The following is a 17,096-nucleotide window of genomic DNA, read 5'->3' as shown; positions in this document are numbered from 1 at the left end:
AGTGCCCACCCCAAGTGACACACCTCCTCCAACACAGTCACACTTCCTAATCCTTCTAATTCTCAAGCAGTTCTACTCCCTGGTGTCTACGCATTCAAATATGTGAGCCTATGGGGACCATTCTTACTCAACCCCCACAGAATGCCACTTTGAAATTAGCTAGAAATGTTATTTCCACCTGTAAAGTGACAGTTTCTAATAAAAAATAATCGCAGCTCTTTGCATCTATACTTTAAACCATATGCTAAATTGTCATGACTCTTGTATCTACATCCAATGCTGGCATCTTTACTTTTAAAAATATAACTGGAATACATTTGGAAGAAATTAATTCACCAAATATCTGTGGGTTTATTACCTCAAGCATGGTGTGCTTGTTCTCACTTGAACACTAAGTTGACATTATTTGAACCTGGATGCCCTTGTTTGGGGACGCTGTGAGAATCCTAGTTTGTTTCTTTGTTTGTCTGTTTTAATTATGAGTGTGCTTGTTCATCTGCATGTACATGTGGGAGTGGTGTACAGGTATACATACATCTGTATGGCTGTGCGTGTGGAAGCCAGGTGTCAACCAAAGGTGTCATTACTTGGGCTCCATCCCTCTGATACCATCCATTTGGTTTTGTTGTTGTTGTTCTTGTTGTTGTTATTTGATGCTGGGCCTTTCACTGGCCCAAGTCTCACTGATTTTCATAGGATGTGGGAAAGCAACTGATCACTTTTCCCTGCTCCTCTGGGATTACAAGTACATCTCTCTGAACTGGGATTCTGTGTGGCTCAGCCACCACTCCAGGCTTTTCTGCAGGAGTTCAGGCCCTCATACTTGCCCAGCATGCATTTTACCAATTGAGCCATCTCCCCAGCAGTCGGGAATCTCACTTCTCCATTTGAAATATTCCTTGAAAGGCACTAAGGATAAGAAAGAAATTATCTAACTTACAAATTAAAAGATCCGTCTATTTGCTGATTTGAGAATCAGTCTTAGATGTCTGAGAGGACACACACACACACACACACACACACACACACACACACACACACACCCCTGTGAGACTAGTTAGAGGTTGTTGCAGTTATCCTAAGAAAAAATGAGAGTGAGTTAGAATGTGGCCATGACAAAAGAGAGAGGAGTGGATTCTGAAGTTACTGTGAATAGAATCATTCTAAGTAAATTTAATTTACTAACAGATTAGAAGAGGAATATAAAAAAGTAACAATCCTTTCATGATGTTTACTTATTTAACTAGCAGCGTCATCAGCTAAAATACCAGCTTTGATGTGGCAATCTTGGTAGAACATGAGGCATTTTCTTGACAACTCATAGAGTTGGAGTTATCTGGTACCTTCTAAAGGAAGGTATCAAATACTATAATTCATAATCTACAAGTGTCATCAAATCTGATGATTTGATTCCCAGGACCCATGTGAGAAAAGAAGTGAATAGATTTCTACCAGTTGTCTCTTACCTCCACATGTGTGCCATAGCATAAACACACACCCTTTTACATACACATACATACATACACGGGGGCAGGGGAAGAGGAGGAAACAATAATTCAAATTACAATGCATCTTGAATATACCATTTGTCGAGCTTTACTTTTTTCAAGTCTTAAAGCTCACTCACTTCATTTTTAAAAACTAGTATTTCTCAAGTCTGAATGTGTCTATTTGTTTCCTTTCAGAAGGGAACTCTTTAGATGTCCATGTAGGCCTATTCATATTTCACTTAAAAAAATCTCACTGAGCAGTACAAACAGTCAGAACAGATTTGCAAGCAAGCAACAATGGATTATTCTGAGTAACACGAGGGTTTTCTCTAATGAAGTAACTGGAGTAGCTGGTGACCAATGGAAAGGATTTCTAATGTGCTGTAAACTTACACTGAAACAATACTGAATGTACCATGTCACATCACAATAATCGGTGGTGACAGTAACTGTTTCTTCAGTTCATTTGCCACTGGCTCTCCTGATGTTAATCCAGAGAGGGATGAGCAGTTCCAGATGAAGGTTCCCAGAACCCATGTCAGGAGGCACCCGGCCAGCTGTAACTCCAGTTTCAGAAGATCTGGTGTTCTCTTCTGCACCCTGAGCATGCAGGCCCATACGTACACATAAGTTAAAAAGCAAACCTTTCCAAAAGTTCTTTCGTCCTTCCCTTGAATGGAAAGACCTCACGGTTAAGCTTCACTTCTTTAACTCTGAAGAGAAGTGGGCATTTTTCCAACATTCAGCCAGATCTGTACCTAACCTCTTTGCTCCCTGGACAGCTCAGAATCAGTGCGTTTTTGAAGAGTTTGTTCACACTGCATGCACCCCGTGTTCTCACGGATGTTAGTAAGGACTCTCACCTCCTATCCTTTTATTTTTGTCTCATTTAGGAATTACTTAGAACTTGTTGCAAAATCTATTGAAGAATGGGTCATACAGGAAGAAGCAAAGTACCAGGAAGCCAAAATGGCTGAAGAGCTCAACAGAGCCAAGAATGAGTTGGACTTGAAAGCTACTACTGCCAAAACTTCTGCTAGCAAAATTGGTGGCCCCAAAAAATCTAAAAGTAAGTAGCTATTGCATTTGTTCATAGAGCGATAGGCATTCTCCTATTTTAATTTCAAACCCAAATAGTCCAAGATTAAAAGGTTGCCCCAAATGCCTGTGAGTCTTCGCTTTCTTTAATAAATGGAACAGTTGCATTCCAAATGGGATGACATTGTACCTGAGTCAGACACAGGAATGTTTGTCCCTGTCCCATCTCCTATGAGCTCTGAAAAATTTAATCTGTTATTCGGATTAAATATGATGTGTTGGGAAAATGCCAATGTCCTTGCTGATAGAATCCGTGGGTTCCATCAAATAAATTTATTGGCAGTATGGGAGGCAAAGTCAGAGTTAGTGAGTCTCAAGAGGATAATTGTAGATTCCAACAGCAAGACTAAATCAAGACTCTTCTTCGAGCAGCAAATTAGCATCTAAAGACCTCCTAGAAGTAGGAATCTAGGGGAAAGTGGGAAGAGTTTGCCAGAGGCCAATGGTGTGGACTTGACCAAATTTTTGATAAATATATATCTTCAATTTTGTTCATTTCTGGGTCTTGGCTAATTTCTAGAAGTTTGGGCACATTAGGGACGAGAAAAGAGTGGAACAAAGAGCAAAGTCATTTTTAAGGAAGACAAAAAAGAAGTGAAATACAGAGTTCATCTAGAGAGTATAGACATTGCACAGTCCATAGAAAAGCATCTCTTTCTGCTAACACTGTTATTTATGATAGCTAAAGGTCAAAGTAACATCTCATAGTAAGATCGAGCTATGAAACTTCTAAAAACTCTGCAGCCTCTTTGTGTTACTAGAGTAGTTTGTATATGGCCTGACTCTAAAGCAAAACATAAGCCATTCTAATAAAGAATCCTTTCGTATCCAGAGAAATGGTTATGTCACTCAGTAGCTGAGCTTCCTCCTATTGGAGCCCAACAAGACTTCACTAAATGCTTAGAGTAATGAGAGGAACAACATGAAAAATGAAAGACAGGCTGACTGCATACTTAGCATAGGGGAAATGCTGACCACCTTTTGGATATAATGCTACTGAGCAAACCAAAACCTCAATATCTAGGATATAAACTGGATATTTCTGTGTGGAACGTACCTGGCAGGTATTGAACCACGTCTATTCCTGTCAGAAAAGATGTCAGAATGTTTGAAAGTCAGCAATGGCAAGAGAGGAGTCTCAGTATGGGAAGGGGCATTTAGGTGAGTTCCTATGGTTCTAAGGTGCTAAAGTAAGATTAATTAGCTGAAAATTTCAGGGAGAGGGATTCAAGCAACATGTCAACACAGTGTGAATGTGTTGTGAAACACCATTACCAAAGGCTCAGCACCACTCAGGTATAGCTATGGAGAGAACAAGGGGGCATTTAGAGAATTAAACAAGGGGCTGAACCTAGGTTGCCTCTAGCCCAGAGGCTTGGTCCTCCTGTGATAACTAAAAGTTTGATTTCCTTCATTTATAGGTAACAAAGTGTCCAGCAAAACAGAGCTAACAGACCAAGAAAAAGATAAAGAGAAAGAGAAAGAAAAAGAGAAAGAGAAAGAGAAAGAGAAAGACAAGATCCCCTTCATATTAGAAGGCTCTCTCAAGGTAATCCAAGACAAAGGTCACAGGTCAATCACAAGGCCAAAATTACCTGTGACTGAGGGTGTGTGCTAGTCACAGGACTTGATCTTTTTAGCTAAAACCTGAGTTAACCGAAGTCTCAGTGAAGAGCCCTGTGCTTTCAGAGCTCTGCCCCGTGACAAGTCTTCAGGGGAATTTATATCTTATTATTTTTGCATAGCCACACCCCAAGGCAGTGAGTGATTGGTTCATTGTAGTTTACTCTTTACCTTTGTTGAAAATGCTTGATTTTTTTCACATGTTTTTATTTGAACTTTTCATTATAAAAGTAATAAGTGCTGCTGTGATCATTCAAGAATCTTTTCCTGCAGTATCCCTGCAGTTCCTGGAATAAAAACTGTCAAAATGTGATAGGTTCCAATTCACACAAGCACACACGCACAAATGTTCAGAGGTGTTCTGTTGGCATGTTCATGGGTCACTGTAGGTTTGCTCTGGTTTGGGCCACCTCTCATCCTTGGGTGTCACACTCCTAGAATGTGGATTCAGTCACTGATGCATGACCTCTCCAGACTGTGTGGTTTAGGAGCGCTTATGTATTTTTCATTATCCAAGTACAATCAATTATTAAATCCATCTGCAGTTCCTCTCTCATCCTTGAAGGTCGTGGGGAGGGGAAGGGGAAGACTCTGAAAGTTCCCAGCTTCTAACCTGGGTTTGATCTTTCTAGTGAGCAGTTTCTACCCCATTCTGAAACCATCTAAGGGTTTGCCAAGAGTTGCCTCATTAGAACAAAAAAACAGTCCTATCACTCATGAAATTCCAGGGGATTTGAGAGCTCTGTGCCAGGACCCAGGAATGAAGACCAAATATCTGGTTCTTATTATATCATAATATTACAGTTTCTATTAAAGTCAGTTGTTACTTATCCGAAAATGGCTTTATTTTGCCTCTATTCATTAAGCATAGTTTTTTTTTTATATTTATACAATTTTTGGTTGAGTTTCTCATTTCCTCATAGGGCTCTTAAGACATCAATCTGTCCTCATCTCTGCTGACATCATAGATGTTAATAAATTGTCACATTTTACATTATTTGTAGACAGTTTATCTTTTCTCTTTAGCTGCTTTGAAAACATTCTATGATCATCTGGTAAGCATTTAGCAATTGCTCTCTAGAAAAAAATGAAAGTGTGCAATAGATACACAAATAACTTTACAGTAAATGTTATGGATGATAAACTTAGTATGTAATCTGTAAATGATAACAAATCTTATACAATCTTTATTGTAAAGTCCACTTAGTAAATTACTACTTCCATATGCTTTCACGGATTTTTTTGGTATGTTATTGTATCTTTTAGTTACAACTGACAAACAAGTATAATTCCACTAATAGTACTGATCAATATTTTCATTTGTTAATAAACAAAAGCAAAATTTCAAAGGGGTGTATCCCATTTATTTGTCAGTAACAAAACTTTGGCTGAGTCAAGAAGGAGAATTTGAATGCTGAAAGGATAGTTCCTCGTTTTCACTCAAACTGTAGTGTAGTAGGTCCAGAGACTTGAGCTGAATCATTATTGCTAACATTCTGCCCATTGATATTTTTTAGCACAGTTAATCAGTGGTCAACTAATCCCCTAGATGTAGCATTGGCTAGTGTTTGTTGAGTGAATATTCCAACAAAGGCTGATTTCAAGCTGCCAGTGTGGCATTGTAAAAACCTGAGTTGGGAACAGCACGGCTGTGTGTACCATTGTATGCTATGTTTCTCATATGCAGCACAAATAATAATGAAATCTAATACAAAGTATAAATGGGTACATTTTGAACATGTGTTGGCTTTGGTTTAAACGTTGTACTTAGTTACATTTATATGTCTTTTTTTTTTTTTCCGGAGCTGAGGACTGAACCCAGGGCCTTGCGCTTGCTAGGCAAGCACTCTACCACTGAGCTAAATCCTCAACCCCTATATGTCTTTTTCTATGGTGGCTTTATTTATCAATTATCACATAAAATTCCCTCCCCCCAAATTATCAATTTAAATCAATTATCATATTAAATCAATATGAGCCAAGTTCAACACACCACTGTTACTTTATGCTTAGATTTATTGGCCTTTCTGAATGCCTTATCAATGTCTATCAGCCACTCTAGACTTGACTCAGCCACTATCTGTCCAAATACTGCCTTTTCAAAAGTTGTACTGTAATTCTGAGAGGACCATCAAGTTCATCCTGTCATTTTTATACTCCCTACTTTCTTGCTTATACTTGTAATAGTTCATTCTCTGTATTCAAGCAACCAGAAACTTGCTTTATGACTCTTACTTCATTAGTCCCTTAGCTGCAGTCCTCACAGATAAACTTTCAGTGTTTGATTCAGAGTTGCTTAGGTTCCCATGTTTTGTGATTTTTTTCTTTGTGAACTAACATCGATTCAGAGCTTCTTCTATTTGAAACTGTATACCCATATCCTCTTAGTTCCCCTCCCTCAACCTCCCAAGTGATAAAGAAAACGTGTTTTGTCACCCTTTTTGAAATATCTGGCACTGGGAATGCTTTTCTGGGTAGTCTGCCTTTTTGCCAACCAAGCATACTCAGGATACAAATTGAGAATGGAAGGAAAGGAGACAGACCACTGCAGAGGCTGCTACTGTGGACCAGGCTAAAGGAAGCGAAAATCTGAAACATGTAAATTACGTGGTAGAAAGTTGGAGAAGAAGCTAAAATGAAGTGACTTCGAGGAGACCCCCAGGGGTGATACAGAACTGAGGAATGAGAAGGAGACAATCAAAGGTTCTTAACTCAATGTTTCAAAATACTAGAGACAACACATAGAAACTCCATACTAAATTTCCTCCAAAATTAACCCAAATGTAATTCGCATTTGATCTTTCTCCAAATCCCTGTTAAGCTGTTTGATGTGTCTCCAGGCATGGAAGGAAGAACAAGAGAGGTTGGCTGAGGAGGAACGCCTGAAGGAGGAAAAGAAGGCAGAGAAGAAGGGGAAGGAAGCAGGTAGAAAGAAAGGCAAGGATAAGGCAGACAAAGAAGACACTAAGGGTTTGAAAAAAAAGTCGTCTTCCAAGGAGAAGCCTAAGGAAGAATCATCAAAGTCGCTGGAAGCAATAGAGGAAGCCGTCCCACTTCCAGAACCGGAAGTTGTTTACCCGGTAAACCAACTTTGAAAATTCTTTGTTTGGGCTATTTCTAACAGTTTTAGGGAAACAAGGGTTTGCTTGTTTGTTTGTTTGTTTGTTTTCCTGCTATCTATGAGCTAGACTTGAATTTCTTTCTGTCTAGACTTTCCTTCATAGCTAACCACCCACATGGGAACACCCTCAGGCCTGTTTTTCCTATCAGGAAACTAGATTATCAAGAGCTTTAAAGGTGGAAGTATGACCCAAAGACTTAGGATGCTTGAAGTATTAAAACACACAAATAAGCAACTGCACAGTTCAATTCACTGGGCTTGACTTGCTGGATGTACTTAGATGCCTCTGTGTAGAGAGCCTTGTTTCTGGTTTACGTGATTTGGTTAATAGCATTCCTATTTCTCCCTCAGGTATCTATTTATTAGAAAAACCAGTGAGGAAAGAGATTGAGAGAAATGTTCTGTTCTATTCTTTGTAGCTATGATTCCAGCCCTGTTATTCTGTGGTTTTAGGATGCACCTGAGTCCTCTGCAGCTAAAATAACAATGTTTAAAAATGTGCCTTATATACAACCTTATAACACATCAAATGTCAGTATTTCACTTTACAAGGAAAATTAGCAAATTCGGCCTTTCCTCATGTTATCTTGATGAGGGAGCATGATGTTATCTAGACTAGATTATAAATGCTCATAAATGTGCATAGTGGCGTACAACTGTAATCCCAGCCTCCTGGACACTGAAGCAGGAAGATCATAGTTTAAGATCAGTCTCAGCTACTGAATGAAACCCTGTCTCTACTAATCATGAGAACTAATAATAACATGGAATTTGGGTTTCTGAGCCTACAAGGTAGTAGACAATTGTTTCAACAACAACAAAAATAAATTAAAGCTTATGGAAACTGTAGTTGGCTAACTCTAGAAAGATGATTATTGTGAACTGCAGTTCCACATCCAGTGATGTTGCATTTTCTTCTAGTTCCGAGGATACAATATGGGAGACATTCCTATCCAAATCTCAGGGACAAATTACTATCTGTATCCTTCTGATGGTGGGCAGATTGAAGTGGAAAAGATCAGGTTTGAACGAGGTACATTTGCAAGAGCTGTTAATGTCATGGGCGGGGGGGTGGGGGCTGTTAGTGCATTTCCGATCACCACGGGACATCGTGCCTCTCAGAGTGTGAGTGACAGATTGCATTACTTATGCCACATTGCATTCTCAGGGTCATGTGCTTCTATCATGATTGACTCTACAAGGAATCAGCCTACTCAGAATTTACTCAGACATTGCTGATAGGAGCACCCTAATTGTTAAAAATATTTAAATGCCTCTATGCTCTCAGTCAATGGTATATTAACAGCTATAATAAGCAAATAGTTAATCAAGTAATATTGACTACGACATACTGTCATGGCAGAAAACAAACATATGCTTTGAGTTTATAGTGTGGTTCTGGCTTGTGCTCCACAGTACAGTGCGCAGGGACCTCTGCTGATGGTCTGCTAGCTCTTAGCAAGACTTGCATATGTGAACAGTTTATTTATGGTTCATAGAAAATACAGTATTTTCATCTTAATCCTATCAAGTTTGAGAGACACTACCACCATAGTTGAAAATGAAAGGCTGGTTTTAAAAGGGAGACAAAAGAGAGGTGGGGAATCAGAACACTGTTAAGAGAGAATGGGTTAGTAGAAAACTGCTTTAACCTGCATAGTGAGAGTAGTTGTGAAACACACACACACACATATATAATTACGACTGCCATTATATTGCCATAGACATCGAGTATGGTAATACACATTTGAAACGTTAGCACACATGAGGCTTAGGTAGAAAAATCACATGAATTTGAGGCTGTTCTGAGACACCCACACCCACACATATACACACATAATTATATGTACTATATATTATCATATACAAATAATGTTAAAACTTTGCATGTTAATTAGCTCATGTGATTTATCAGAGTTGAGTGGAAGTATTCGCCACTTCAGATGATGCATTTTATCTTTGTGATTTGGTTTGGGATGCGACAGGAAGGCCTGTGAAAATCTTGTCTGTGCTTCCTTTCGGCATCCCTGTATATTAGTTGCTGAGTCAGCTACCGCCTAATTCTGTCCTCCATTAGACTAGCATTTTGTCAAGGTGCGTGTGTGACATCTTCAGTCAGCCCACTTTCTATCCTTTGGTTCTTCTCCAGGCCCAACTTTCATCAAAGTGAAAGTAAAAAAAGATAAACACAGTTTTATAATTCACCTGAAAGATCCAAAGGAAATCGTGAAAAGGGAAAAGGAAGAGGAGCACTCAGAGGAAGAGGAAGAGGAAGAGGAAGAGGAAGAGGAGGAGGAAGAGAAAGAGGAAGAGAATGAACAGAAGGGAGGGAAAGAGGAGAATGTTAATCAAAGTGTGGAAATGAGTGAGTGCCGTTACCTTTGCGATGCTGGGCTCTGGTTAGTAAGCAGTGCAGTGTGCCAGCCCAGCCCCAGACAGAACCACACACACACATCCTTTGCACACAACTCGTGGATTTTACAGGTGTGGCCTGGAGCACTTACTGTCTGCCTATGTTCATTTCCCCCAACACACTGAACATAGACGCCGCAAGCATGGCGATCTGCGGTTGGCTGTTTACTGGATCTTGCTGCCACCTGACAGGAACTCTTGTTCAAGTTTTCATAGCCATAGCAAGGGGCCAAGCCAGCCAAACACTGTGCATAGTGTCCGTTCTGACCTTAATGATTTTGCAGACTCAAACTCAGCCCCTCTTGAACTGATTTCTACTAAGACTTACAAGTCCCTTCAGTGCAAGCAACGGAATTTCCTTCAAGTGGTTCTCACTTAATTTACTTCCTAATACCAATCTGTTGGGCCTCAAAGACAAGGTTTTAAAATATCACAGATCTAGTCATGAGCTTATTACCTGAGTAGAGACAAGAGGTACAAATGGCTGCCCACTTGCACTTCGAGGCAACACCCCATGGGAAAATGCACTGCTTCTTATCCAAACTTATAGCTGTGCAAGAGAGTGAGTTTATTTTTAAAATGTTTTCAAATCCAGTTAGTGATGGGATTAATAACTAAATCTTGCCTGTCTGCTTAGTATTGATACTTTCCACATACGAGAGCACAATACTTGACAAGCTGAATGTACCTAGGAAGGTGGCACAGAAAAATGTTACTTTAAATTAATTTTCTTTTTTCGGCTAATAAAAAATATTAACTGGGGCTGAGGAAATGGCTTAGTTGGTAAAGTGTTTGCTGAGCAATCAGGACTCTAGCACTCACATCAAAGGTCAAGTGCTTTGGTACACAGCTGTAGTCCAGCACGGGGCAGTGGGCATGACAACATCCTACTGCTTGCTAGCCAAGCAGTCTGACCTAATCAGTCAGCCCCAAGTTTAGTGAGAGACACAGTCTCAATGACAGAGCAGAGAGCAATAGAGGATGGCACCTAAAATCCACCTCTGGCCTCCATAAATACACGTCCCAGTTCCTGCACAGGTGTCCACATCCACACACATATGCCTGCCTATACAATACACAGCATATACACACACACACACATATATATATACACATATATACATACAAACATATATACATACACACACATATATAGACACATATATACATACATACGTATATACATACATATATACATACACACATATATATACATACATATATACATATACATATCTGTGTGTAATTCTAAATACTTAAAAAATACATTATTTGAAATATTTAAAGAAGCTAATAATAATAATTCTACCACTTCCATGTTACTCATTCTCCAAAGTTTGTTTGTTTCTGTCTGTATCAATGTAAGCATTTTCACAGTTACTAAATAGTTTTTGAAAAAACAAGATTTTAAATTATTTAATGATATATCATTGATAAACCTGAATATCGTAGTTTATCATTTCAATGTTTTTATGTATTTAGATGATTCCTACAAAAGTTAATAAATAAATCTAGATACATAATTTAATAATGTCCTTTCTGCAAGGTTAAATAACGATTGGTGTTGAGCTTTGTCACTAACGATCCTGTTCAGATTATCTTCTGTTTACATCAGCCGTGCTTTCCTCCAGCCTGCGAACGCTAGCCCAGACTTGACCCATGACCTGGTTCTGGATGATCCATGAACTAAGAATAGATTTGACATTTGTAAAGCATTGACAATAGAAAAGCAGAAAGTATGTGAGAAAGACTTCCCATGGCCCACACGCCCTAAAGTATTTACTGCCTGGCCATTTTTGGGAAAACTGTGTTGCCTTCTGACAGGAGCAGCTTCGGCAGGTGAACTGACAGAAGCAAGTCATGCTTGCAGCTCGCCCACGGGGCTGTGGTCCTCTTGCCTGCCTGATGAGGGTTCCTGTTGTGATTCATTTAACTTCATAGCCTCAGTCTACTCCCATGAGACCTGAGGGAGCATGCACCCTGCAGGCCCCATCTCTCTGAATCTAGTCTGGTTAGGGAACTTGTCTTGCTGTGTTTTTCTCTGCGAGCAGCTACCTGCTATTGCAGTCTCTACCTCACAACTTCCAGGTTAGAGTCTGAGGCCTGATGCACGCTCCTGTTGTCTGAGAAGGAGGTGCCCCTGCTGCCTAGGGGTAAGACTTCAGTTCTTCATTGAAGGTTTTAGCACGCCTCCCTTCATCTGCCTCCCCCTCCCCGTGATCCCCCGTTTGCAATATTTTGCCTCCCAATCACGTAACATCTTGTTAATGGAGAAAACCATTACTGTCTCCTTTTCATCCCATCTGCTGGATACGGAACAACGTTAAGTTGGGGAAACATGTTTTAAAGTCACAGACAGTGCTTTGTAAAACATCTTTAAGCAGTTAAAAACCCAAGTATTTGTATTTCCCATAATTTACATTTTGGTGAACTTATGTTCTAGTTGGCTTTTTTTACTTGGTAATACATAGTCGAATTTCCATAATGCCTTTTCAGGGCACAATAGTTCTTTCCTCTTTTCATTCTTTGTGTCTGTGTGTGTGTGTGTGTGTGTGTGTGTGTGTGTGTGTGTGTGTGTGTGTGTGTGTGTATTTACTAGGGACTGAACCCAGGACTTCGAGTGTGCTAGAAAATTCTCTACAAACTGAGCTATATTCCTATGTTCTCTGCCCATTTCACTTCTTCTTCTCACTAAAGAGTATGTGGTTATCTGGATAGTCTGGTTTATCCACTCTCCAACCAAAGGACATCTTGCTTGTCTCCAGGTTTCTGTGGGGGCATATGATTTTAAGAACAATGAGTAGATAGCAAGGAACATGGTTCCTGGGTCGTATGGTGTGCTAGAGTAGTGTTGTAAGGAGCAGCAAACTGCCTTTCAGCAGTGAATGTGGACTTTGTTGTCCCGATGGTCGTCATCCATGCTTTGGGTTTTCTCCATTCTGACAGGTGCCTCGTTTCACCCGTTGTCTTAATCTGCATTTCCCTGATGGCATACAACATCAAACTGCTTCTCATGTGCTTATTTTTTATCTGTGTATCTTCTTTGGTTTGGTTCTGTAGGGGCTTTGGGCCATTTATTCCTTGGCTTGTTTGCTTATTACTGATGTTAAGAGTCCTCATGTGTTTTACGTAACAGCCTTTTGTCAGAGTATCTTAAGCAAACATTTACTCCCAGATTGTGAATTGTTTTCTTTCTCATGAAGCATTATCCCTTTTTTGTTGGCGTCCCTCTGAGCATTCAAAAATTCCCAGTCAGGAAATAATCTGTTCATAGGTTAGAGTATTTGAAACTGACAATGTCCCATTTTTATTATAGGAAGATGAAACAAGCAGGAAATGAGAGCAGAATAGACCATTTGAGACCCTTCACATGCCCCACTAATGTACATTTTAATACATTTCCTTTTAAAACTTAGGCCTGATTCAAACCATTTTCAGTTGTGTTTGAAAATATAAGGAATTATAAATGTGAGGATTTAAGAAAGTGTTTGTAAATGTGGAGAGACTTGGAATGACTTGCTGATTTTTATTTGAAAAGTCGTGTGAATGGTCCTCAGATCGATAACCAGCATATGGCCAAGACATTAACTGGTTTACATCCTCTCTTCACGTGGACCTAAAGCCCTTTAAACACGTTCTATCTCTGAAACGCTGCCTCACTTCGCTGTGACCTTAGTAAGAGCCAAATCAATTCTTTTTTAAATTGACGGTATTAGAATAGCTGAGACCCCCATTCCCAGCATTCCAGCTGAATTCCACTTACACCTCTGGAGAAAAGTGGACACATCCCTGATATGATTTTGTCTTTTAGAGAGAACACAGACAAAGAAGGAAGCTGTCAGCAAGTTTGGATCCTTTTCTGCCACCTTAGAAAATGGAATCTGCCTCTCCATAAGTTACTATGGATCAAATGGAATGGCGCCAGGTGAGAAGCACACCACAGAATCCATGTCCCAGGCTGGCCGGTCCTTGCCTTGCCTAGCTTCACATTCGCCAGCCATCAAACCTCTTCTGATTTAATGCTTCACATAGAGCTTTTTCCTGCAACATAGAGATATGTGGTGTATGGTGTTTGTGTGCGTGCATGCATGCCTCCGTGTGTGTGTGTGTGTGTGTGTGTGTGTGTGTGTGTGTGTGTGTGTGTATGTTTGTGTGTGTGTGTGTCTGTCTGTAGGTGTGTCCATGTACATAATTTTTCCTTTACATTTGAATTTTCCTTCACTTTCAATTTTCTTTTCTCATAATCAATGTATACATATATGTATATTTTGATTATGAATTAGTCCATGAAAGTAATTCTGTTATTTTGGTACAAGGAGAGCATGATTTTCCAAGGAATTCTCACAGGTTTCTACGGAACAATATTTTTATGAGTCTTGTGATAGTAGAACTACCCGGTGTCCTTCAGGACATTGGTTTAAAAGGAGCCATTCATTGGACATATTAGAGGATTTCTGGGCTCCACTTTCAAGAAACAAATTCTCCAACTGGAAGCTATTTCCTTTCAAACCACAAAATACTATGTTGCTTTCCCAAGAACCAATTAAGAAATCTGTGGATCCCCACAAACTTTAAAGGGATCCAACCACAGTAGACATTTTTTAAACATTGCAAAATCAATAGATAATCTCTATGCCATATAGTTTTAAAACTATGTGCTAGCATAGATTATGGTGATCATCTTACATCCTGACTATGTAGTTCCTTTTCTGTAGATTGCCATGAATCCTCATAGCATTGTTTCTTCAAAGTTAAAAATATCTCTAGAACCACACCAAGAGGTATCGAAAAGCAGAAATATGGGCCTGGAACTGAGAAAGAAAAAAATATGCCTACTATGACCATCGCAGAGTCAACATAAATATTTGAAGCCCTAGTTGTGGATACAATTGTTAACATCTAATATATACACAGCTCTGACTATATATAACAGCCACATATGGTGTTACATATATGTACCTATCTGGGCCTCTGCCCCTGGAAACCAGATTCAGTAAGTCAGAGGGAGACTTGGGTATTCGTTTAAATTCCTTGATTAATTTTTATGGCAGCCAAACTTGAGAACATAGTCCAACCTGGGACCTGGAAGCATCTGCGAGACTGAAATGTATGAATGATCAGTAAGGGAGGGAGGAGGGATTCACCAGAAAGGTAAGGAGATGTCAAAGAAGAGGCATGCTAGGTCCTGCACGAGAACAGATGATAAGATAAAAGGGGACACACACACACACACACACACACACACACACACACACACACACACACACACACACACAGTGTCTCCTCTCATCAGCTCTTTAGAATTTCCAAACTTTTAAAACCAAATAGACTGTAGATTGCCTACAAGAAAGTTACTTATGTCACCTTAGACAAAAATCATGTTTGTCTTTGTTGGGCCTCCTTGTCTATATTGGCTCATGTCTAATGTATCCTCATATTCACGCTTTCAGTGCTGGTCTTGCTACTGTGAATCCAGGACTTCAGGATGTTTTATGAGTTCTATTTCTCATATTAAAAGAAAGTTGGTAGAGTGCACAACAGACTGGAAGGCAAGAACATGTGATACAAGGGCTTGAGATTATTGTTGTATCAACCACGCTAAAATAGGAAACACTTTAAATTTTCTAACTACAATCTGATTTTCAAAACAACTACATTATCTCTGGAAATATTCTGACTGGAAAAACATGTTTCACATAGTGAAAATTAATGCCAACTTGAACAAATTTTTGAGATGTATCAATTAACAACTATACGGAATATAAATATTTAATTTTTCATTCCCCCTTTTTTTATTTCTAGAGGTTATGGATTCTGATTTGGAAGCAATGATGAATATCCCTTCAGCTATGACAGCAACAGTGGTTCCCTCTATAGTTACTGTTCCCCAAGGCAAAGGCAAAACTAAGCCGAAGGGCAAAGAAAAACACAAAGATTCCTTTAAAGAAGAGGAACTTCCAAAAGAAGAAGAAAAGAAGGTAGGTGAACATACCTACCAGTTTTCAATCTTTCACCCCATGATACTTTTTATAATTAAAATGCAATGACACCTTTTCTCCCACTCCCTTTCATTTCTCTATATTCTCCAAAGTCTTCCCAACATATCTCTCTCAACATATCTCTCTCTCTCTCTCTCTCTCTCTCTCTCTCTCTCTCTCTCTCTCTCTCTCTCTCTCTCCTCTTCTTTTTCCTGGCCTCTTCTTAATTATTGTCACACAGGCACACACACACACACACACACACACACACACACACACACACACACATCGATAGGGTTGCTGGTTTCCCCAACACTGCCTTAATTTCTTTTAACTACTATCACAAAATATCTTAGAGTATATGAGTCATAAACAACAAAAGTCAATTGGTCAAGTTGAGGTTGGAAAGTCCAAGAGCAGGTGCTGGGTATCTGTCTCATGTGAGCAAGTTTATGTAGACAGAACCTTTTGTGTTCCATTGTGTCACAGGAAGAATAAACTCTTTTCATTTGATACCTTTTATTAAGGCCTGAATCATAATCATAAAAGCCAAGCCCTCAGAATTCTCAGTTCCCCCAAAGGCCTACTTAATACCATCATGTTGGGTATCAAGCTCCACCATCTGAGTTTGGGGGTGGGGGAACCAACATCTACACCATAGCGTTGCCCACGTCCCATCCATCTAACTAGCGCTACAATTCAAATTCCAATTCAGTCCATTTGCTCAACAAATACACTCACAGTGACCTCTGTTAATTTTGCCGCCTTCTCTCAGGGAAAATGTTGTATTTGATACTATGTCTTGTCACATGTTTGTGTACCAATCAGCAAGTATAAGATCAACAACAGTGAAGATTCCTGAATCCTTTTAGAATCTACTGCAGAGTCTACTTACTTACTCACAAGTTGTAATGTTTGACAAATCCTTGCTTGATTGAAATAAATGTCTCATTTAGAGAATGACCAGCATTTATTTTTGCACAGAATCACTTACAGGAAGAAGTAGAACCAGAGATTGTTATACCGGAAACACCTTATGTGCCCACCTTCCAAAACCTAAATGTATCTTGCCCCAATGGGCTCCTGCTTACCTTCATTGGGCAAGAATCTACAGGTGAGTGTTAACTGGAGTGCACAGGGAATCGTGGATCAAAAACCAACACAGAAAATCCCACCATTGAAAGTGTGTCTTTTCTTACTGGTTGTACTTGTTGATAATGAGCAATGGGTAATTTTCAAGTAATGGTCAGAACAGTAATGACCATTTTCAAGCGCTTGCTGTGATGAACCACTGTCAAAGTCCTATCACGCATGTAAAAACACAAATCCTACAAGAATTGGCACTGATCATTCCATCTTATAAAATACAGATGC

General features: G+C 39.5%; 1 protein-coding gene across 1 annotated transcript in view; it reads left to right on the top strand.

Moving 5' to 3' along the window:
* The window catches only part of Spag17 (sperm associated antigen 17), a 221,594-nt gene that overhangs the window by 121,779 nt on the left and 82,719 nt on the right, over positions 1-17,096 (top strand). Inside the window, 8 exon segments of the mRNA XM_032896680.1 lie at positions 2,384-2,559; positions 4,010-4,137; positions 7,052-7,291; positions 8,254-8,365; positions 9,482-9,697; positions 13,556-13,669; positions 15,547-15,722; positions 16,707-16,836. Coding sequence (XP_032752571.1) covers positions 2,384-2,559; positions 4,010-4,137; positions 7,052-7,291; positions 8,254-8,365; positions 9,482-9,697; positions 13,556-13,669; positions 15,547-15,722; positions 16,707-16,836 — 1,292 coding nt within the window.

The sequence above is a fragment of the Rattus rattus genome, chromosome 3 (assembly GCF_011064425.1).
Source record: "Rattus rattus isolate New Zealand chromosome 3, Rrattus_CSIRO_v1, whole genome shotgun sequence".
Lineage (NCBI taxonomy): Eukaryota > Metazoa > Chordata > Mammalia > Rodentia > Muridae > Rattus > Rattus rattus.
Note: the sequence above shows the minus strand (reverse complement) of the source record. Positions and strands in the feature narration are given on the sequence as shown.